Source organism: Pseudopipra pipra, chromosome 1 (genome assembly GCF_036250125.1).
Source record: "Pseudopipra pipra isolate bDixPip1 chromosome 1, bDixPip1.hap1, whole genome shotgun sequence".
Taxonomy (NCBI): domain Eukaryota; kingdom Metazoa; phylum Chordata; class Aves; order Passeriformes; family Pipridae; genus Pseudopipra; species Pseudopipra pipra.
Window position 1 is genome coordinate 151,120,069 of NC_087549.1, and position 24,623 is coordinate 151,144,691.

Here is a 24,623-nt window from a genome sequence, read left to right on the forward strand (position 1 = left end):
CAGTGAGGGCTATATGAGAAATTAATCTCCCATTGCACTTTATTGTAGCTAAATCATAAAACACCTTTCAAGAGGCTGCATGATACACTTTCTTGGTACAACCCTCTTGATTTTTTGCCCTCCAATGCTGCTTTAAGTAGAGGGTTTGGGGCCCAAGAAACCACAACGTGAATTGGATTTCTTTTAGGTTAAGTCGCTGTGTCAGCTCAGACAAGGGACGACTCACTAAGGAAAGCTGCAGGAGATCTGCCTGAAATTCACTGTCATCCTCCTTGACTGAACAGCTCCAGGAGATGGGAAGATGCTGAGGCAGTACAGAATGAGCTGCAGACCTTGGGCTAACACAGTGTGAGTCTCTGTTATGAAGTGTCACATCCCTCTCTGTGTCCCTCTCTGTCACTGTTATCGCAGCGTCTGCAACTTCCCTTTATCTCAGCAAATTACGCCCAACTTACACTTTTCACTCCTGTGCCAACTCTGCCTTTCATGTTTTCGCACTCTCTTTAATTCCTTCTCTTCCCACGTGGTTACAGCCTAACGAGGGTTAAAGGGTGGTGCAGTTCAAGGGCAGATCCTGTCTGCCTTGGACTCCACCACCCATCCATCACCAAGCCAGCCCAGCATCAGTGCTCAAGTAACTTCACCTGCACATCACTGTGGGGAAGTTGCTCCAGGTGATCCAAAACCTTAAAAAACAGTTTTCAGACAGATCAGCTCCTTAAGACAGAAAATAGTGCTACAAACACTGGATTTAGCCCTACCTCCCAACATGGAGATGATCTAATCACACCAACCTTCACAGCCCCACTTCTTCCTCCAGCAAAAGACTGTGTTGTTTCACACATTCACCCCAATGCATGTCACTGCTGTAACAGCAGCTCATGACAAGGAGGATTTGCCAATCAACCAGGGCTTCTGACACCCTTCAGCAGTCAATGCAAGAGAGAAGCTATATCTCTAACTTCACAAACCGCTTTTAAAGTTTCCCCGAGTCTGTCAGAACTTCAGTGTTTTTTCTCTTGTATAAGGAAAGGACCCTGCCCAGCAGGCTTTAAAATCAAGTTTTCATACCACTGAACAGCAGCTAAAAATGTATCAGTATTTCTTCCACAAATTCATCTCTTTAGCCCTTCCATTTCCTGATCCTACTTCCTAAGGACTGCAGTGGGGACAAGGCACAAAGACCCTTTAACAGCTGCAGTATGAAAAGCAACACACACATCGCAAGCTGTGGAGTCACAAGGTCTGTTCCCACCCCTGGAGGCCCAGATATTTTTGGGACACCCTGGCTTAGTCATTGGTAACAGAGGAAAACAGTCAAGTTATAACGTGGTCTTGTTTCAATATTTCATGTCAAATGATTTAACGTGCAAAGAGGCAGGTTTGCTCCGCGTGGCAGTACCAGTGATGCACGTCACCATGCTGCAGTAACTCCTGCGTGTTATAACATGTTCCTAGTGTCCTCAGAAATAGGAATTTCCCAGAAATTACCACCCCAGTTTGAGTACAAGATGCATCAGGTAGCAGAAGAAATGGGAATATCAAGTGATTCGCACATCCTTCCCCCACAATGGAAAGAGGAAAGGTCATTCCAGTAAAGACAGAACCAATCTGGATCAAATAAGGCCCAAAAAATGTATATAGGGTGGCTTAAAAAGGTCTTAATTTCCAAAAGGCAAAAAGCACCCCTCTTCTGGAGAAGCAGTATGTATATCTATACACACACAGGGTCCAAGGCATTCCCCTATGCAGCCAAGAGCCGTCCCTATCTACAAAGCCACCCACAGCTCCTGCTCAGCCATGTCTGCAACGTGACACAGGAGGAGAAATTCGAGACACCCAGAGCCCTGTCAGCTCAACTTCCTCCTCCAAAATCTAGGAAACAACAATTTTAAGCATGACCAGCATAGGAAGAAGAAAGCTCTCCATATTTCATCCAGTAATTCCTATAAAATGGAGAAAGCAGTTATAAAATTGGGTATGCATACAATGGAAACAGTGCTCTCTCAACTCCCAGTCTCACTTGGTGATGCTTTCCAGGCTACCACTAAGTGATAGATTTCTCTGTGGCAGTTCCCTATTTGTTGTCCTAAATGTGTGTGGGTTTTGTCTCACTTTTTTTTTTTTTAAAGTATTAACTTTACTTTTTAATATCAAAGTTTTATTAGAACTCTACTAGGCAGGATATAATTTGATTTAGTAAACATACAAAAATAACTTCTGATGTAACCTTACAAAATTTTCAAGAGCTTAATATGTTACCACACAAATTTAGCAAGTGACCCTTTTTTCTCATGCTTTAGCAGAAGACATGAAGTGGTCTGAATAAATGTTTAAGGTATCTCCAAAAATGTAGCTTTTAGGATCTGTAAAGGCCAGAAAATCTGCTGCATCACAATAGGGGACAATACCCAAAGCCCCCTTTTTGAAGGGAGTTATTTACTTCATATATCACAGTGGAAAAGATGAACATGATTATTTAAACAGTCACTCTGCTGCTGGGTAGATGCTGCAAGAGCCTATACCAGGCAATATCGTCCCAGTAATCTACACCAGATAAATGCAGTGACATGAGACAGATGTCACAAACACTGCTGTACACAGGTGTGAAATGGCACTTGGTTTCTGCAGAGTAGAAAGCTAAAAGAATCTGTTACATTTTCACCTGATACATTTAATGCTGCAGACAGCAGATGACTATTCTTCCTGGAAACACATCAAATTCAAATGCTCCTGACAATTCAAGAACTGCTGGAAACTACATTAGTTGAGTGTGCAACTCCTTCATCGATCACTGATCAAAACCTGTCACTGCTTTTGGAGATCACCCCAACCTCTATCTCCTGCTTTTCATGGTTTCACATCTCCATGCAGCAGAGGGAAAAACCTAAAAACTTCCCCTCCTTCTAATGTGATGCATAGGAGTTCTACCAAAAGTAGGTTTTCCCCTGGACCACACCGAAGTTACTTTGAGTAAGTGCAGGAAATTTAGTGACAAAGTTCAGAGGCAGCACCTGGGTCTGAGGAGAAAACATGGGGGCAAACACCTGATTGCAACAGCCACACCTCCAGACATCACCCTGCAAACACACAGAGTCCCCTGGGGCTGCTGCAGGGCCCCCAGCACCCCTGTGATCTGAGCAGCAACAATATTTACCAGCAGAGGTTTAAATCCCAGGTTTTTAGGCTTCAGAGCAGAGACTGTTCTTTATCCACTTTGAGGAAAACTGTCTCCACAGGAGTTATTGTTTCTGGCTGTCTGCAGATTTGGGATTTACATCTGGTTCGTATTTTCTCTCCGCAATCACAGTAGGATATTTTTTGTTTTTGTTTTTTCTTTTTTTTGAACAATGAATTTCTGGATGATGCAGTGGAAGAAACAGCCACCAGGAGAACATGTTGGTTTGCCAAACCACCACAATACACCCCCATCTGACTGTACAGAGAGTAGGATTTGGGGATCCTTGTGCCCTTCACACTGCACACAGCAAGGTGTTTGTTGGGGGAACAAATCACCCAGTACAAACCAGAGCTGCATCTTGTCCTCCTTCCCACTGAAACAGCCAAGAGTAACATTTCTATGACTACTGAACCATTTACAAATTAAAGCTCTAAAATTTATATTAACTACCACCTCTAGGAGTTATTTCTACCCCTACCATACTATAAAAGAAGAGATCAAAGTACATGTCTCTGAATAAGAAAATTCCACTTCCCACAGCTGAGCAATAGCCAACTTTCAAATTACCAGTGTCCTGACTTAAAATCAAACTGGCAATTAGAGGTGGAAAGGCTCCACCCGTTATCCATTCCTCCCCTACCAAACTTCACTTCCAAAATGCACTCCCCAAAGTAAGATTACAGCACTGTGGAGAGAAGGGCTTGAAGTTCTCCCACATTATTGCTACAGAAACAAAAAAGTACAGTATTTCAGTCATCAAAATAATCAGAGGCATACTGGAATCCAGTTTAACCACAAGACCTGCCAGCACAGCTATCAATGCATTAATCAGCTACATGAAAATTAAGCTTGAATCCTGGACAGCCAAGCTGTGCCGAAATATATCCATCAGCTTCTTCATCTTAAATACAAAACCCGCTACTGGAGCAGCACTCTTGCAAAAGCCCACACACAAGTCTTGGTGATGTGCTCACTTCCTTTTTTTCAGAAGTTATTTACTCTTAATATAGGTAAAGAGGCAAAAAATTAAACTTTGATCCTCTGTCAAAACCATCCTAAGGTCCAAAAAATAAGTGAATATAGTCGGCATAGAAGCACAGCAAGAATACTCTTTCCAGGGCCTCCTTTAAAGCACCATTCAAACAGCTGCCCCAGCACCCTGCTGCCCACACTCTTGATTTTCAAAAGACACCAAAAAACCCCAAAACATTCAGTACAGCAGCATAGGCTGATCTAACTCAGCAGATCAAATGTGCTTCTGCACCTCTCACCCTGTAAGAAGCAGAGCAGCGAACAAAGTAACAGCTGGACTGCTGCCATGCCAATATTTCGAGTGCATGCAATCCTAAACCACTTTCCAGGCTTTTTTGTATTTACAAAAAAAGCAAGCAAGTATCACATTTATTGCGCTGCAATAGGAGAATCTGGTTATATTTGAGCAGCGTATCATTTCACCTGGACTAACTAAAATATTCAGTTACACAACAGCTAATCATGAACAGAAGATAAGCTCTGAGATAAAAATAGGGAGAAAGACAGAGAGACCTTGTAACAGTTAATCAGCATGATTCATTTGTCAGACTGCCATACGGAGCACCACCTGAAAAAGCCTTGAACTTCCCTCCAATAAATCTTTTTAAGCAATAAAACCTCTTGGGTTGGTTTTACTTTAGTTTTATTTCTAAGTCATTCATCAAACTCCTGCTAATCCCCAAATACACAGAGGAATCAGAGTCCAAATGGGGAAGAGGTACAACATACCCTGAGTGTCACCCAGACAAGATTAGCCCGGCAGCGACCCCTCACAGCACGTCAGTCTTGCTCAACTTCCATAAAAAAAAAAGTGCCTGAGCACATTCCTGCAGGACAGCTTCATCCAAAGGCTTCCGAGTCTGGCCCTCCGTCCTCAGCACACTGGCTGGTGCCCAGGTACTTAACTCACTCAACATGAGCCGGATCACCGGGATTTCAAATCCGCATTGGAATCACTGTGCTACGCAGGAAGCCACAATGGGGACAGCAGCAGCAGCTGGCACAGGAGAGATGGCCAGGGATGGGCACATGGCAGGGAAGGCAGGGAGCTGCTAACTCTGCAATACGGAGGCAGTGGTGATTTTGGAGAAAGATGGGCATCATTTGTAATCGTCACCTTGGTATAGAGTGTTTCATGAAAATAAAACTGATTTTGCCTTCTCCTTTGTCTTTCCCATAAGGCCTCAAGACACTTACCAACAGCCTTTGGAAGATGAAAGCAAAAAAAAACATCACTTTGGGCAAATGTGGGAAACTTCAGCATTTGTTGCTGAACAATGGTGCCTATTCAAGTCTCGGACTTGCTCTGGCTGTTAATTAGGAAAGTAAACAAAAAAAAGAATTATAATTTAAGCCTTCACTAGATATTTGGCTTTCTAATCTCCTCTAGAGAATACTGTCAAACTCCTCTCCTGTCCAAAGCAGGGATTTACACTTCCACGCCAACCCAGTTCCCCAAACCTTAATTGGAAGTGGCACTAAGTTCAAGGCGGACTTATGCAGAGTAAGATTCAGCAGCAGAATTTCATTAAGCCAGTTTTTCACGTGTTAACTTCATTTACCCGTTTAAGATGATGAATAATTCAGAAGTATGAAGCAGCTCTGCTGTCAGACATATGTTCTCTGATCTCACCAATGATTTATGGCCCCACTTCAGGTCAGCAGCGCCCACAAAATCACATTTGGGTCCTGATATTCATCCTTTGGGCTTTGCCACCAGCCTGGCTGTCCATCTTTAGATGAGCTAATTACAGTCACTCACTCATACTATGTCTCTAATTTTATCAAGTTGTTTTCTCCTAGGTGTAATATGAACAGAGATGGGATATTTAGTGCAACCAGCTGAACACTTTGTTCTGCTGGACGGCTGCTTGCTTCGGGTTGGATCTTCCGAGTCTGGCCAAAGCCCTTCAATTTTGATCCTTCACAGCTGATCTTGCCCTGGCCTCAAGTTCACCCCAAGCACAGCTGCCCCACACTGCAGACACGATACAGCAGTTCAGCCATCACCTGATGTGGTTTCCTTTGGAGCCAGATACTTTAAGCTGACCCAGGGGACTGAAGTTTAGTTATTTTAAACACTTCCTCTCAGAGCATCTCTGGCACGGCTTTAAGATTTCCACCTGCCTTTCCCATCAGGCATGACCAATATTGTGACCCCTGGCGTTAAGCAAAACGGGAAAACCATACAGATATTCCTATGGATGAGGAAAGGTCCCATTTGTGCCACATCTTTAAACTGTTTTCCTCAGCAGCACACACACATCTGGATAAAACGGAACACAGCAGGATGAACTCCATTAAGGAAACATGTTTCATCCCTCAAAGGCATGTCAGCTTGCTTTCTGCCAACACTTAAAACCCATCCTTTGCATCACAGGCAGGAAACCTCACAACTTTCCTTGTGTATCCCACTTCTCCAAATTCCCCAGACCACTGTGCCCAACACAGTGAGGTAATTCAAACACTTTTCCATGATAAAATACTACACAATTGTTGGAGCAGCCCCAAAATACAGGGATGCGACACATGCAAAGCAGCTGATGCACAACCACAACCTTGAGCTGCATCAATGACACAGCTCTGATTTCTTTGCTGAAGTTCCCTAAATATGGGCAAAATGCTTCAACCAGAATGGTCACAGCAGGTTTGGTCCAGTTCACTTCCAAATGATTCAATGTGAATCACATTTTCTTCAGACCAAGCAGTTTAAACTTTGTGAACATGGTATTTTTGCTGAGAGCAGTAAAAAAACCTCACACCACACACATGAATATATTCTCTCTAATCTTTACCACATTTACTAGCTTTGCTCTTCCAATCCAGCCAAGCCAAATGGAGAACCACCACTCTTTCAGTACAGAAAACACTATGTAATACCTTCAGAAAAACTGAAATTTAACAGGTTACTGCTGCTTTAACATATATATTTCAGTACCACTAGACCAGAAGATGAACTAAATCAGCCAAGCAAACCAACTGCAAGTCACAGATGAACATGGTTCTATTAATTACTTCTGGCACAGTGAAAAGTAACCAAGTACTTGGCAGGTAAGTTGGTTTATCACTTTTCTCTGAATTCCCAGAGCTGCCTGAAGTATTACCTCTAAAAAATGAAGTTAAGCAACCAGCTATGAAATCAAAACTGTCTTCAGTGAAGACAACGGTTCTTGTTGAAGGATTTTAATGGAGACTGGAAAATGAAATTTGACACTTCTTTCAGGGGAAAAAACTCCACCTCAATTAGTTCCTTTTTTTTTTCTTTTTCAACCCAAAATAACCTACAAAAGCCAATCAGTTTGATTATAAATATGAAATAAATACTTACTGGATTTTCTAAATAAATAGAATTTTGGCAAAAAGTAACCTCTTTTTGTGCAGCTATAAGAGGACAGAAACTTACTCCAGCACAGCAGCAGCAGCAATGCTTGTAATGGCATTGTCCCAGAAGACAGCCAAGCTCACAAAATTCCCAAGAAAGAAGAGGCTGTTCCAGCAGCAGTCTGTGGCTGGGATGGTGAATATTACCCAGAAGCAGTATATTCTATTTTCAGCATATATTTAGGATTGAAAATCTCAGTTTTTTTAATGCAGAACAGACTGACTTAGCATCTTCTCTTACTGAACTACACCACACCTTGACACTGAGGGAGAGGAAAATATGATTTAAAAGTATCTCTCAAACAAGAGAGCAGCACAGAAACCCTCATGTTTCAGTGATCTGTCAAATCACAGGCCATTAGTTAACTGGGCTTTGCCTACAGAAGCTGTTTTTCCATTAATTTTGTTTTCATTTTCTTTTTTTAATGAAATCACTCAAATTCAAATTTCATTATGTTGATCTTGCAGTTAACCTTAAAAAGAAAAATCAGCTTGAAAGGCTCCTTATTAAATTGCTCAACACTGCTTATGCAGTGCTCTTGATGATTTGTAGCTCAGCAAGAAACAAAACCAGTTGCAGTTTTCCAGCTCCAACAACTATACTTTGCAGCTGGCTGTTGACATTTGGAATGAGATTCTCTGTGTCAGAACTTTCAATATCCCAAAGTTTACCCAAATTTGGCCTAGTTGTAGTATACAGATGTAGTCTATAGACTACAGACATTTGAATTCCACACTTTGATTAAGCTCCCACCTTTACTTTCCTCTCTTCATGCCCTCACGGTGAGTTGTGGGATGAGAGTGTGTGTGCTCTCACAGAGTAGCTACTCTGTTTCAAGAACATTTTATGACAAAGGTGAGAAAAATGTAAAATACCTGTGGATTTGCCCATTTTTATGCAGGTAGTCCAGTCCCTCCAGCACCTCCTTAAGGATTGTGGCTATACAGGGTTCATCCAGGACACCAGTCTTGTGTTCTCCTTTGGCCACGATGTGCTTGATAATATCCAAAACAGAGCCTAGAGAAGAGAGTTAAACACCTTAGTTCAAACTAGAAGTATTTATTCACAGTTAAGTGTAGTTTATAATCATTTAATATACAAGTCCAAGGAATTCAGGATCAAACTCAGTAGCTGAAGTCTTTGCTGCAGGAAAGCAGAGGCAACAATGCACACCTGGGTGCAGATCCTCAAGGTAGGCTACAAAACCCCTGTGATCACAAGTAACTGAGAAGTTATTTGAACAAGCCAAAATGTGGCATGTACATACACAAGACTCTTGGAAGGTTTTTAAGTAGATCCTGATGCTCCAGCTGGTTTAGTGCTGAGCACTGGAGAAGCTGGAGCGGGGAAATGGAAAAAGCAGGGGGCTGCCAGGGCTCACAAGCCGAAGGCAACAAGCTTGATAAAATTAAACTCTCAGCTCCTACAAATCCTAGGCAGAGAAATAGCATGAAAAATCTAACCTGCTAAAGGGCTGACACCATCCTAACAGGAAAAAAGTGGAAATCATTAAATAGAGAACAAATGAGGCTGAATTCTGACAATAAGTCACTTCTTCACTGTGCACTAAACTGGACTGGCTTAGATCCTTCCCTAGAAGCATCATGTTTAGTCTCTCTCCCAAGCATGGTGTGAATGACATCATCTTCCATGACAAACCACACTTTACAGAACAAGCCACCTCTTTGAATTGCACCCAGGAATAAGCAGAACCAACGACTCGTTACATGCCTCTTGTGCAAGGTCCTGTTTTCATGATACACGGGGTACTGTACTCTTTGTATTTGCATCTGGACTGAAGACAGTCTTCTCAGAACTTTTTATTGGTCCAGTATGGGATGTCTAAGCCTCTGCTGTTTAGCCCCTTCAAACTTGGGTTTCTATGGTTTAATGACTGAATAGGGACTAACTAGCAGGATTTTTACAGCTATGGGCACAAAGCAATGTCAGCAGTACTGGGAAGTTCTTAAAGAATGAGAAAAGCAGGCACAACTACACAGCACAAATTCCAGCTTTGCTTGTCTTTGAACAGGGAGCTTACAGGGAAAGAACATCCCGGTACGAACTCAGCTGGTTTAGAAGAGCTGAGTTCAGTTTTAGAAAAGTTTAGAGAAGTTCATTCTTCCTAATCCACAACCAAAAAAACATAAGTTTTTTGTATCTGAAGAACAGAAACTTACTCTCATGAGTTTGGTCAATGGGGGAATTACAAATTCCACCCTGTAAATTCTTGAAGTGGAAAAATACAATGGAGGTTTTTGGTTTGATTTTCTTCTCATCCTTCAGGTTCAGGTAGACAAAACCCCCTTCCTCCTTTAACATTTATTTTATTAACTATCCCATTTGAATTTCTAGGCCAAAACAATTGTGCAGATCATTTTTATTTTCCTTTTGGATTCTCAGACAAAAGCAAAAAGGCTGCAAGGTTTGAACACAAACACCGTATGGAAAGGCTCATTTTGCACAATTCAAACTGCACAGGCAACAATTCCCTGGGTGCACAGTGTCCCTCAGTTTGTGTAAAGCAGTATGTGCTGAGCTCATCTAACAGCTTGCTGAAGCCAGGAGAGCCACTATTCCCATTTTCCATCTCCTCTAGCCCTCCAGCACCAGTCCTCACACTGTATACACCAAGACACCCCACTAAATCCACTGAAAAACAAACTGAGGGAGAAATGGGTTGGTAGTGAGCACAACCTGTGAACAGATGAGGTTTTGGAGACAACAAAGAGGAAAAGGAAGGTAGGAAGGAGGGAGAAACATTTGTGAATGGGGGAGTAAAAAGCCCTTCTGTCAGCAGCAAGTGGTTAGACCAGCTCCCTGGCTGCTCTGAATGGTACCTCCAGCTTTCTCTTCGCAAAAAATCTTTGCTTGGTTCAGGATATTTGCAGAGGATGTAATCTTAACACAGCAGAAATTAACAGAAATAGGAAAAAAAAAACAAAGGAAAATTAAAAAAAATACAGAAATGTAGTTACATAACATCCCCCCAACATTTTATGCAAGAGTACTCTTCAGCCTTCCTTTACCCTACCTGAGCAGAGAAACACACTCATGGTTAGTGAGTCTGGACATGGGTCTCAACCAAAGGTATCACCCAGACATAATTCAGGTTGTTTTGACATATACACTGGACTTCCTGAATGAGAGTAAGATTATCTCTACTGAAGGAAACTGCAAAACCCCAGATGTCAGAGCATGTTCCCCTTCACTGAAGTCTCACCTTCATGTTCTGAGAAAAGGATCTTCTGTTGTGTGCCATGAGGACTCGCGGGGACTTCAGCCTGTCACGTTTTCATATTTAAACAGTTCATGTTTACAAACCTCAATGTTTCTTATTCTGGACAAGAATTTTTGTGACACCAAGAAAAAAACCACCAAAATCCCCTCTACTTTCACTGTTCAGGTCTTTCCTCTCAAATGTGCCTTTATCTGGAGAACAAACTGTCACTTGTTTTGAAAGTCCAGTGAAAATATGTGGTTCTTCACGTACTCGTTTTGTCCTCTTTCCACCCACAACTCTGTTAGCAGACTTTGTTCACAAGCATTTCCCTTCTCCTGCAAAGGGCTCAGGGAACATGAGGAGGCAGATCATATGGTGCTCAAATTCATTTGGTCAAAAATTCCTCTGTTTAGCCAAGTCAGAGGTTGTATTTAACCCAGAAAAGGGGGTGGAGGGCAGACAGACAAGAGGGCACGCACAGAGCCAGCCTTGGTTGTGAAAGGGCTGATTCACACCCAGGCTGTATCTGCTCCCAGTCCTGCCTGCCACTTTTTAAGCACAATTTTTTTTAAAAACCACTTTCACATTGAGGTGTTCATAGAAGTGGGGGGAATTTGCCAGTCATCTACAGAAAGGAGAACAGCAAAAAAAAAGGATCAGCAAAATGCTTAGTGCAGGAAACAGCAGAAAAGCAACACAAAAGCCACCTTTCTGTTGGAGAAAATGTTATTAGGATCATCCCCACTTTGTCTGCTCATGGTTTGGCTTACTGGCACCACAACACCATGAAGCTGGGATTTTTCCACCTCACAAATCAATACATTTGGGAGTTGATCTCAATTCCCAGCTCAATTGCAACTTCATAAAGCACAGAACCATGGAATACAAAGAAAGAAGCCAAGCTGCACTTCCAAGCACTGCTTCGTGCCATGCTCAAAATCTTCCAGCATTCTGGCTCAGGAAGCCTGGCATGGAGCAGTGGAATACCCAGAACTCCAAACAGAAACACACAGCCAAACAAAAAACTACTTTGAAAGCAGAAGTCATGGGAATTTCGCCGTTAAGAAAAACATCTTCAGCTAGGTCAGGATTGGATTTTAGAACCAGGCTGATAAACTCAATGCAGAATTGTTCCCAAGGGTCCCAGTTAAGTGTGTGACACACTCACCAGGGTAAGAACTCCACTGCACCAGGATGCAGACAAATACTCACACCAACTCCACAAGAGAGCAGTGGATCAGAGCCCCATCCTTAGTCCAAGGGGAAAACCAGATCATTTTGCACAGAGTGGGCTGTTCCCAGTCCACCAATACAATAACTGCTAAAATGAACTGGAAACTAATTCAGCTGAACTGGAACCTTGATCTAAACCACACAAGAGCATGTGCTTTACAAACTGCCCACACTGCTTGAAAACACCAGCATGACAGCAGGCACTGCCAGCTCCTGAGCCAGCTTCCAAACCAGTTTAGGAGTAACTGGGGAAGTGAGAGAACATCTGAATGCAGCTGGATCTCTGATTAAATGCAGTTTCACTATGGATTTGTGCTCCATGTGCAAACTGTTCTATCTCACTGTGTAAGACAGAAGTCTCCCATAATCTAGTGGCCAGAAGATGGGATTCATGTTGGAAATAAGGCACCTAGCTCTGTATTATAGAACAGTTGCAAGATTTTCAAGGGGAAAACAAATCCACTGCAATGCCTCTAAAAGAAAAAAACAACATCTTTGATTCCTCCCTAAAATAAAACTTCAATTGTAGATAACATTATGAAGCACTCTGGTGTGTATCACACATGGCATTAGGTTTGATTACAACAATTCCCTCACGATTTTCTTCATTAAAAATGCACAAGTAGCAAGTACAGGCTCACAGCACAAGAGGGTCAGTCAGCCTCAAGTGAGAGAGAACAAAAGAAATTAGGTTTGGCTGAAGCTGACTGGAAAGCTCTTCCAAGCCCAGAAGGGAAGCATATCAGGAAAAGACAAAACAAGACACAGAGAAAAGGGCCAGAACTGGAGTCTAACCATAAATATAAATAATGCTGTCATTAACAAGGATGTTTAAAGAAATCTAGTGTTGAGCAGCTAATCTCAAAGCCCAACAGAAGACAAAAGAAAGGAGACAATGTTTAGGGATTGATGGGGAAAAAATGCAGCTATAAACAAATTTCTGCCCATCAAATATGCACTGTGCAGCACATCAACAGGAAGCCTACGAGATGTTGTGCAATCTGATAAAGCATTTAGCATGATTTGTCATTCATCACTGATATGTCTCAGTGTACTCTGACACTAGTGGTCATGGAATACATCTACTCTGTACTGCTGTACTCAACTGTACAGCAACTGAAACCTAAGTGGTTTTCTGCTGAAACTCCCAAGTTTCCCAGTCTGCTCCGAAAGCTGCCAATGCAGTAGCTCCTAATGACAGCACAAGTCACCAGGAACTCCCAGGACACAGACTTATCCTCACCTCATAGAGCCCCACCTGTAACTAGTGCAGGTCAAAGGCAAACATGCAGTGAGTGACACAGACAGACTAATGTCTGTGGAGCTGCACAATAGGAACAGGGGTCCCACTGCTCCCTCCAGTTTCCCCCAGGAGTAAAGAGCAAGAAGCCCCACAGTCATCTTTTCCTGTTTTGGCAAGGCTAGAGACTGTCTGATTAGGCCTGACTCGATCCACCAAAGCCAACTTTCCAGAAGCAAGTAGAGCTGATTTCCACCCATGACAACGGTATCTGAACAATGAAGACACAAGTAACCCACGAGCAGACTAATATCCTGAATTTGTAAGAGACACATATTCAGTTTTTGTACACTGACAACAGACAGACCATTTGCAATGGACTGTCTTGGATCCCAGCAAATGCAGTCCTGTCTTGCACCCTACACACATACCCAGTAAAACTGTCTCCTTCAACACCCTGCACTCTGTGCTGCTCCAAAGACATGGGGTTTTCTATCACAGCAAAATGAGATGACAGAGTCCCACAGTTCACCAGCTCCCTGTTGTGCCCATGCACCAGCTTACAAAGCCATACTGTAAGTGGGATCACTGCAGTAACTGGTAATCCAGTTCTGCAGGCAGGGTGGAGACCAAACAGCCAGGAACTCCTTAAATCAGCTTTGCTGCTGAAGAAAACTTCCATGTAATCACACCCTCAGGGCAAGAAGTCCTAATTGTTCCACTGATTCACTTTCAACAGCAAACCACCACAAACATCAACACTTCCTCTTCCAAATCCAGAGCCCGTTTCTTTGACCTCACCTACTCCAGCAAGCCTGTGGAATGGCATTTAGGAAGCCTGTTTCTGACATTCTTCCTCAGGAAAGGAAGAAAGTATCCACATGACAGTCTTCAGTGACACTGCTTAATGTTTCAGCACGTGGGGCTGAGCAGAGAAGGGCACGAAACCCTGAGCAGAAAGAAAAGCTGGTTTGGAACAAGATCACAGATAAATGCGGGAGCATTCCAGCTGGAATTTTACGTGTCCCCAGAGGCAAAAGAAATGTACAGCAGAGCTGGTTGCTGTGGGAACCATATCTTGCGTGTTCTAATATAACTTAGGTGACAGAGTAAAGATACAGGATAAGTTAAATGCAAAGAAAATTCCTCCTTTAACTTGGTCTGGCAAGCAGAACAGGAAAATTTAATGCCTTAATTTAATTTCCAACCAGAAAAAAAAAAAAAAAAAAAAAAAAGGCAGGTAACAGTACCTGCATTGATTTGCCATTTTAAGGCCTGGCACAAATACGATGTAAAACAGTGCTGGGGATTACTACACAACTTTGTGAGAACCAAAATCTGCCCCAAATCTGATGAACACTGATGCTGAACAGGCTGCATCTTTGAGAACTGGGAGTTGGCAGATTCATCACTGCTTCTTTTAAGACATCCCAGCACTAGCCAGCGGTTTCGTTGAGCCTGACTGTCACCAGAGCCAGGAACTGAATCTGCACCTTGTCAGTCTCTGGCAAACAGATGAAGAAAATGCAAAAGGAAGAGCTGCTTGGATTCGGTACTTCTGGGGCTGAGAAATACAGATACAGCAAGAGAACACTGAAGGAAGGGAAAGGACAAATTATATAAAGCAAAGGAAAAGACATTTCAGTAGATTGCTGGAGTTTCTAGTTTTGAAGCTTCTTCTTAACCCTGGTTAAACCTCCTGAGAGGGAAAGTTGAGGAAAATTCCGTTTTTTGCCTCCTTCCCTCTAAAGCACTTGCATTGATGCCTAAGAAACATGACAAGATCAAGGCAGAAAATAAGATAATACAATAAAGGGAGCAAAACAGCCTATTGCAGTTGAGATCAAAACATTTATAGGAGAAAATCTGAAGACAAACTATTTATTTTTTCATGCTTTTCCTATTACAGGGGACAATGGTGATGTATCTACACACAATCATGTACATTCTGCAATCATGTACAGTCCCATCTCCTGCTTCTTATCCTTAATTGTTTGAAATTAAGTTGTGCTTCTACAAATAAAATTAAAACCCCTCAGGATGGATTAAAAACAGCATAGCTCTCTCCTAAGAAAATAATTCAACATAAACACAAGGATTTCTAAGAACCCGTGGCTTATGCTTTGATCATAATTCAGTTGGAATTCGGAGAGGCCAGATCAGAGATTAACACAGCAGAAATGGAACATGATGTCCTGTGTCCCCAGTGGAGACCTAAGACTTGCCTACCTCCTTTTTGGTCTGCCTTGCTGAACTTGAGATCAAAGGTTGAAGTAAGAGGTTGATCAGATAATCTGTAAACTTTTGGAAAATAAAAGGTTTAACTATTTCAATACAGTAATCTCCTTAGCAGATTTAATTAGAAGGCTTCCAGAAGGCAGAATATCCAAGAGCCCCATTTGGAAATGTTTCAATATTTAAAGGTTTTGCATACAGTTTAAAAGATATTTTAGAGGTCTCATTGGCTGTGGGCTAGGACAGTAAAAATTGTTGTGTGATGTAGCAAGTCACCAGAGCCAGCTGTTTCATAGCAGCAACTGTTTTACAGAGTTATCTACAGCCCTGGGTCACCTGTGAAATGAGAGCTCTTGTTAAATGCAGTGAGAATTTAGAAGAGCAAGCAGGTCACGGTCAGTAAAAGCATAAGAACAAAAGGACAGCTGCTCCTCTTCCTACTAAAAAGCCACAGGAGTTTGAGAGCAGGACTGGGCTTCAGCTGGCTTTAAAAAGGCATGAGTAAAATTCATGACAGGGGAATGCCAGGGAGGCAAAGAGCAGGTCAGCAGTTGTCTAGAAATAGCCATTGGAGTTTAGCTTGGAGTAACACCGGACCCAAAGGCTGGGGTGTCAAGTTGACATTGCTAAGCTTAGATCCCTGCAAAACTTCCATCATTAGAGAAAAGAGTCTGAAATTTCTACCGAAGGGAACAGAAACAGAAAGCTGACACAGACACACGTCACCACATCTGAAAGAGGGTGTCACAGTAACTGGACACACTGGCACCTCGTGTCAGGACCAGCTGGATCTCATCACAGCCACGTTTCTGCCATCAGCAACTCCACACCTGCTTCGGTGTCAAATCTGCCAGTTCAAACTGCTCCCAGCAGTGATTCCAACCAGCCTGACTAGGCTCTGATGCACATCAGCAGCTCTGAGCTGCTCCCCAGCACATCACCTCCTCACTGCTGGAGATTTCCAAAGACACAAAACAGTATCTTCCACCAACACAGCACTTGTGGAGACAAACAGCTCTGTTTCAGTGACAGTGTCAGTCAGGTAATTAAGGTACCTCTGAGTGCACTGTCAGCCGGCTCAGAGGAGCCAGGCACTGTCAGACAACAGCACTCCATGGATTTAGAGTATTTTCCCTTAGAGACATTTCTGAAACACTTGCATGTATGGCTAGATTAGGATTTCATCAAAAAGACTGCAGCCAGAAAATAAATTAAACTGCACTTACAACAACAACAAAAAAGGCTTGCATTACAGACTGAGCTGTCTTGTGGGCTGTTTATCAAAGTAATAAGGTCAGAGTAAGTAGGCTGAAATTAAAACTAGTTTCAGCCTGAAAGCACACGCCAGCGTACACTGATGGAAAAGAAGCAATTAGATTCTGAACTTTTACCCAGAATAAATTCTCAAGTACAAAAGTCACAATCAAGATACAGAATGGACATCAAAACATATTTCACATGTGCTCACTGGGATGTACAAATCTCGGTCCACACTTCCTGAGTAGTTCGATGGAATGAAAGAGTTAGGCTGCACCCTGGTTTGGGTTTTGTTTGTTTGGGGTTTTTGTTTGGTTGGTTTTTGTTTGTTGTTCTTGTTGGTTTTTTTTTTTTTTTTTGCTTTCTGATTTATAAACCAGCCCAAAGGTTTTTCCTGTTGAGAAACCCAGGTCATTATTTTTCCCACTGGATGATGAATGACAGCAAAATGAGACACTTTATTACTGATAAGGACTACGCTCAAAGGAATGAGAAGCAGTGTTAAAAGTGTCTCTTGTTACATAAATCACTCAGCCTAAAACCAACTGAAAATAGCCTCATTAAAAGTGAATGAAAAAGCTCTTCAGTCAGAAAGCTCCAAACACAAGTTTCTTTCTCCATCCTTAAGACTGTCCTGTAGAATTTGCCTATGAGATCTGAGGTTTCTCAAGCACAGACTTAAAAAAAGTATAAAGTGAAAACAGCTGAAAAATACCTCTCAAGGTACCCTCTTGCTTAGAAACTGCCAGGTCATTCTCAAACTCTTTCCATTTACTTTAGCAATTCCTCCAGCCCTCAAATGATTGATTTTAAGTGAGAAAATTTAACAGACTCCCAGAAATGTTGGGAGGGGGAAGAATTACACTAGTCTGTCTTTTATTGTCTGACCCTGGTCTCCAACATATGCAACAGAGTAAGAAGCAGTGAAATTTCCTAGCACTGCTTTACTGGAAGTCCCCCACTGAATGCCAGAGCTGAACAAGGGTCAATTATCAGGCTGTACAACATAAAAGCCCATTAAAAAGGAATATTAGATGAGAAGCAGGTCTTCATTCACACCTCCAAGAGGCTGGTTCTGAAGCAGTGATTATTTTTCCAGAAATTTTCCAGCATAGTCTTTACATCTGTGGTGCCTCAGTAATGAAATGATGGTCCATAAAGAGCCTGACTTTTTCCCAGCTTTACATAAAAAAAAACAAAACCACCTCCACACAGAATTGAGAACAAACAGAAACAGCATTTGGTGGTTCAAGGATGAGCCTCTTCGTGACTTGATTCAGACAGAAAACTGCTGTGAAATGACTGAGGCAGCTGTGGATTTTCTTCAATGAGGTTGTGTACTCTTCTGGAAAAGGCCAAGCCCATTGCTGCTGCATCTCCAGCACCCCTGAAATGCCATTCCTCACGTTGTGGAAATTTTCCCATAGATACACATTTTATACACACACCAAAACTTGCTGTAAGCCGGCAGGGGACTCTTTTTCACACACAACCAGCCATCATATCTTTAATGACCTGTTACATGTCCCTCCAAGAAAAGACAGAGTATTGCTTAACGACACATGAGCACAGGAGACATTACAAACCCTTTAAGACAGACTTAAGTTGGTATGAAATGAGATTTCCCTCAAGAGAACTGCTAAAATCCTCTAAAGAACATCTTCAAAGACACATGTTTTATGGGCACTGTTGAGCTCTTGTGGAAAAAGCCAACAGGTTTAGCCAGATTTTTCCACATCATCTTCTGGCATTTTACAGTTTTCAGAATTAAGCCAAGAACAGAGAAGCCAAGAAATTTTTGTTTGAAAGCAAGAAAACAGGGATTTTTTTTTTTTTTTCAGTTTTCAATTCTTTTTTACTAGGATGCCAGGAAAATGAAGTCTTCCTAAACACAGGCCCAAGATTTAGCAACAGTCCCTTGTGTTATTATCCAGAACTTGATTCCACTTCTTGTCTCAACTGTAACTTAAACAGGGATCCTGGAAAATATTATGACATCAAATAAAACATTACTGATAAGAACTTTTTAAACACTATCAAAAAAAGCTGTTTCTCCAGTGTCAGAGAGAATAAACTCAGAAAGAGGAAATTTCCCTGGCTCTGTGTAAACTATGCAGTGATTTTAAAAAGCTACACTGTCACATGTTTCAGTGTTAGTAGTGATGTACATAACATGAGAAGCTAATTCTGAGCTGAATGGGTTCAAGTTAAATATTGTTATTCATGTATTTAAAATATTTATTTCTTTTATTAATATTTACCCATCCCCTTGAGCTGGAAGACAGGAATGGAGAAGCAGAAAGAAGCCCCCATAATCCAAGGGGAAATCCAAGGTTAGCAAGCTGCTACATCACTTAGACACACACAAGACTATGTGTGGATGGGATTCACCCAACAGTACTGAGGGGGCTGGTGGAAGTGCTCCCCAAGCCACTTTCCATCATTTATCAGCATTCCTGGCTCCCCAGAGACATCCCAGTTGACTGGAGGTTGGCAAATATGACACCTATCTACAAGAAGGGCTGGGAGGATCCACGAAACTACAGGCCTGTCAGTCTGACCTCAGTGCCAGGGAAGATCATGGAGCAGATCATCTTGAGTGCCATCGCACGACACAGACAGGACAACCTGGTGATCAGGACCAGCCACTGTGAGTTTGTGAAAGGCAGGTCCTGCTTGACCTCCTTCTATGACAAGATGACCCTTGTCTGTGGATGAAGAAAAGGCTCTGGATGTTGTCTCCTAGACTTTAGTCAAGCCCTTGACACCATTTCCCACAGCATTCTGCCAGAGAGACTGGCTGGGTAAAAAGAGGCTGGATGGACAAGGTCAAAGAGTGGTGGTGAATGGTGCTACATCCAGTTGGCAGCCTCACCAGTGGTGTCCCTGAGGGCTCACCATCGGGGCCAGTCCTGTTTAACACCTTCATCGATGATCTGGACAAGGGGATCGAGTGCACCCTCAGTCAGTTTGCAGATGACACCAAGTTGGGTGGGAGCATTGATCTCCTGGAGAGTAGGAAGACTCTACAGAAGGATCTGGACAGGTTGGAGAGATGGGTTGAGGTCAGTGGTATGAGGTTCAACAAGGCCAAGTGTCAGGTCCTTCACCTGGGTCACAACAACCCCAGGCAGTGCTACAGGCTGGAAAAGAGTGCCTGGGAAGCTGCCTAGTGGGGAAGGACCTGGGAGTGCTGGTTGACAGTAATTGAACATGAGCCAGATGTGCCCAGGTGGGCAAGACAGCCAATGACATCCATTGGCTTGTATCAGGAACACTGTGGCCAGCAGGACCAGGGAAGTGATTCTGCCCCTGTACTCGGCACTGGTGAGGCACCTCAAGTCCTGTGTGCAGTTCTGGGCCCCTCATGAGCAGAAAGACATTGGGGTGCTGGAGCAGGTCCAGAGAAGGTTAGTGGAGCTGGAAAAGGTCTGGAGCACAAGTTTGATGCAGAGCAGCTGAGGGAGCTGGGGGTGTTTAGCCTGGAGAAAAGGCTCAGGAGAGACCTCATCACTCTCTACAAGGAGGTTGTAGCCAGGTGGGGGTCAAGCTCTTCTCCCAGGTAACAAGTGATAGGGCAAGAGGAAATGACCTCAAGTTGCACAGTGGAGGTTTTGATTGGATATTATGAAGACTTTCTTCATGGAAAGCATTGTCAAACATTGGAACAGGCTGCCCAGGCAGTCTGCAGGAGTCACCATCCCTGAAGGTATTTAAAAGACATGCAGATGTGGCACTTATGGATACAGTTTAGGGGTGGCCTTGGGAGGGTTGGGTTAATGGTTGAATTTGATGATCTTAAAGGTCTGTTCCAACCTAAACTCTACAAGTCTATGAAATCTCTTAATTCACAAGTGAGAAGCTTAGGAGGTAAATAAGGGAAAGGGTACTACAGGAAGACAGGTTTTTACGTTGCCTTTAGGGTAAAGAAATGCACCACTCACCTCCACTAAGTAACTTCATCACCAGCCAAAGCTCATCTTTCACCACGAACGATGTGTAGTAAGATACAATGTTGGGGTGATGGCACTGACTCATGGCTTGAATTTCTTTCTGTAGAGAAAAATAAAGCATTAGCAGTTGGACCCAGTGATTATTACCCCTCGGGCACAGAAGTTATCTTCATCTTCCTCAAGACACAAAGAGGGTGCAAAGGAAAAGGATAACTCGAAGCTAAACAAAGGAAATCCAGAAATACTCGAAACACTCAGACTGCATCAAAGGTATTTTAGGGTGCTCTGCCTGCCTGTCCAGAAGGAAGAAAAAACTGACCAAGAAGTCTTTGTCAAGGACAATGAAGTGGTGGCAACCAAAACACTTGCGCGCAGCCACAAGAGAATATTCCCAAGAATTCACACATCTCTGACCTAAGAAGTTCCTGTTGACTTCTCCTTTCATTAAGACATTACACAACAGATGCTTAATCTGTTGAAAACTATCATTTGGATGAGAAAGGGAAATATCTACCTCTGGGAAAAAAAGGCCTCTTATTCCTAATGTTTCTTCCCAGCAGGAAAGCAGATGGCTTAGCTCAATCAGGTTGAAGGCACAAAGGACAGCTGTATCCTTTGTCATACTGGAAGAAGAGGGAAATCACTTTGAGATGAGAAAGTCATTAGCTACTACAGATGGAGGACAATATGAAATATGTTCAGATATTAAACTGTTTTGAGTTTTGACTGTGCTTAGTCTTAGATTTGGTTATGGGTTAAGGGTCGAGGTGTTCCAGGTTTTGGGCAGGAACACCACCACACAAAGCACTGACTGATTTCATTATGCAAGCACAAATCACCAGTCTGGACAGAAAGCCTCACAGTTTCTTGCCTGTCCATAGACAAAAGCCATCCCTTAAGCCAAGCCTGGCACCCTGCACTGCACCCAGCTGAGCCATTGTGCTTTAGCCAAGTTGTACCTTCAGCCAAGTTCCCCAACCTGTCAAGTTGTTCCCTCCAGCATCACCCACAGCAGACCCTCATACCCCAAACTTCAGCTCTCAACTAAGACATTCCTTCACTGAACATGTGGATGCCACTCACTTTTCAAAGGTTTAATCCCTGCTCACTGTCAGCCTCTTCCCCATGACACAGACTTAGCTGACCCCATAATCCCAAACTCATGGGGAAGGAGGAGAGCAAGGGTCCTTCACGCCCTGATCCTTTCCTCCCTCTAAGCACAAGACCTCCCTGGTATGAAGTACAAGAGAGAGCTCTGAGAAGAATTTACTCATGTGCAGGACACCCCACAAACGCAGCACATTCTCCTGCTCATGTGCAAAGCTCTGCTTGTGACCGAGTACAGCGCAAAGGCAAACTGCTTCCCCTTGGCAAGGCTTTACTGGCAATCACAGCTCCAAAGGAACAGGCTCATGTTGATTTATCCACTTAATACTGCTTTTCAGGGAATAGGTGCATTTGAGGAATCCAAAGCAATCGGTTCCTCTTTCTGCTTCCCCAGAAGAGGCACCAACTTTCCAGGAAACTTCAACAAGCAGATTAAAGAAGAATCCTTCTAAACAGGAAAGGATATTTCAAGAGTGGGGAATAGGCTATTCATCTCCATGTAGACACTCTTTGCCTAAAAACCACTCTGTGAAAATAAATACAGCCTAAAACAATATCCTCTGCTTACTCTGACAGCTCCAGCTCCCTTCCTTGCAAACATTCACTTGTATCAAGCCATTTTTCAAAAAGGAAATAAATCAGCAGCTTTGAGGTTTTCTGTGGCTTTCTATAGTTCTCTCTCTGACAACTAAAAAATACCACATGTGCACAAGTGGCACCAGAGGAAACTGAGGCAGAAAGCAGCAGGCAGGACTGGTGATCCATCCTATCAGCCAGTCCTGCCCCAAACCCACCACTCAGAAATGATCTACAGGATCTGGTTTTATCTTTTTTTTGGCTAGACCATTCAAATATTTTGAAGCAGCTCCCTGGGAGATCAAAAGAGTAATACAAGAAATATACACAAACATTGCATATTTTATATATATTAGTGTATTCCACTGCAATTCAGGAGGCAATGACACAAAGTCTGGACCAAGTTTACTTCAGAGCCTAGACCTGAATCAGATCTTTGCCGTTTGCAGAACCCTGTAAAATGGCCTTTTTCAGGCATTCTGCAACACTTAGTTACTATTTCATTATTTTTCAAGAACTTCCTCTCTCATTCACTACCACAATCTGCTCCCCAGGCTGGGAAGCACAGTTAACAAAATAAATAAATTAAAGAAAAATAGCTCAAGCCTGTCATATGCTTTGGTGCACAAAGAAGGAAAATAAATAATCGCAAACCTGATCTATGCAATTAAACACCTCTGTCAGCCAGAGGATGTGTAACACAGGCAGATTAATCCATTTCTCACACAGTGTAGCACAGCTCTGAATAATTAACTGCATCACAGCCCATGATTTTCAATGTTTTTACATTAATACCAATCAGAAGGAGCAGCAGCCAGGCAGACTTTTCCTCCCACCCACAGATCCCCACCTCATTTTCAGCAGTTTTCTAGGCTAATCTCACACCTACATCAAAGCTGCGTTCCTCTTCACCCTAAAGACGGCACCAACATCCTGAAGGCTCAGCACATACAATCGTTTCAAGTGATGGTGGCAAATCACAGCAGGATTTGTGTTAAAATGCTTCCTGGCATAACTGAAACCCAGCCAGCTGTGCCATGCATGCACAGTCAGTGCTCCAGCAGCACAAATGCAAGGGCTGAAGGGCTGCTCCTAAAGCAGGAATCCCAGTCAAGGATCACTGGGAAAGCTCTGCTCAAATGCATACTTACAGAACAAGGGAGCAGTTGGGGATAAAATGCAGCAACAGCCCTTCTTTGGGTAGTAAGCACAGCTTTAATACTATTTCTAAAGCTTTTTTGAGAGCTTGCTGCTCTTTAAACACAACAAAGCCAAAGCAGGCAGAGGTTTCCTCTCCCCACACTCTTAACAGGACTGCTATCCCCAGATAACTGAGCTACAACTCTGCTTCCCTTATTTTCCCCAGTATCAAAACTCTATTGGAAGACTCCTAATAAAAATCTCAGTGGTTTCCACACCTCTGTAATTATGTCAGTGCTAAACACCAGCATTTATCTGGGCTGCTCTACACAAGTTTTAAGCTGGAAATGTTGCTTTATTCCCTCTGTGCCAACAGTCATGGGTCACTTGACACAGACCCCCCCCAAGCCATGAGCAGATCCGGTGGGTGACGGGCAGCTCTTCCATCCAACACCCCTCACACTCCATGGCTCCAGTGATGAGAGACAGCCTTCCTGCCAATTCCCATAAAGTGCTCTGCTTTCTGCTCAGCTGTGGAGAATGAATTACTGACAACAACATGTCTAGACACAGGCAATGGTTTGGAAATGGTTACATGCTCACCCTGGGCAAGATATTAAAAATATCTGCATTGTCAAACACCAAAAGCAAATAGACCGGGATTAGCTCTAAATGCCTCCATGGCTTCCACTAAGGGTTCTGACAAATGTTTTCAGTACTGCTACGGGCAATAAAAGAAACATTTCAAGGCTTGCAAAACAGTAATAAAACTGCTGTGAAGTATAATTTAGAATCATAAGAAACCTATTAGTCTCCTGTAAGTCAGACATACTTCTGGAGATCTGCTGTTTTGGAAGGGGGTTTATTTGCCCACCGCATTATAACTGAAGTTTAAGTTAATAGGAGTGGGTAAGGCTGTTTTAGCTACAGCTCAACTTTCTTAATGGTGTTTTCTGTTCACATCATCACCTTCTAGTCTTTGTGTTTATCTGCCCCTGAGGTTTGCTTCAAAGGCACTTGGCTCTCAAACACAAGGATAAAAATCGTGCTTTATTTAGTTTTAC

At 42.8% G+C, this 24,623-nt stretch overlaps 1 protein-coding gene across 2 annotated transcripts in view; it reads right to left on the minus strand.

Annotated features, from left to right (window-relative positions):
* OXSR1 (oxidative stress responsive kinase 1) overlaps positions 1-24,623 on the minus strand; it is a 92,219-nt gene that overhangs the window by 42,426 nt on the left and 25,170 nt on the right. For both annotated transcript variants that reach the window (XM_064639075.1, XM_064639068.1), the window contains exons 3-4: positions 20,728-20,836; positions 8,471-8,612 (exon numbers count right to left, since the gene is read on the minus strand). In XM_064639075.1, the coding sequence (XP_064495145.1) occupies positions 8,471-8,612; positions 20,728-20,836 (251 nt within the window). The remainder of the gene's footprint in view (positions 1-8,470; positions 8,613-20,727; positions 20,837-24,623) is intronic.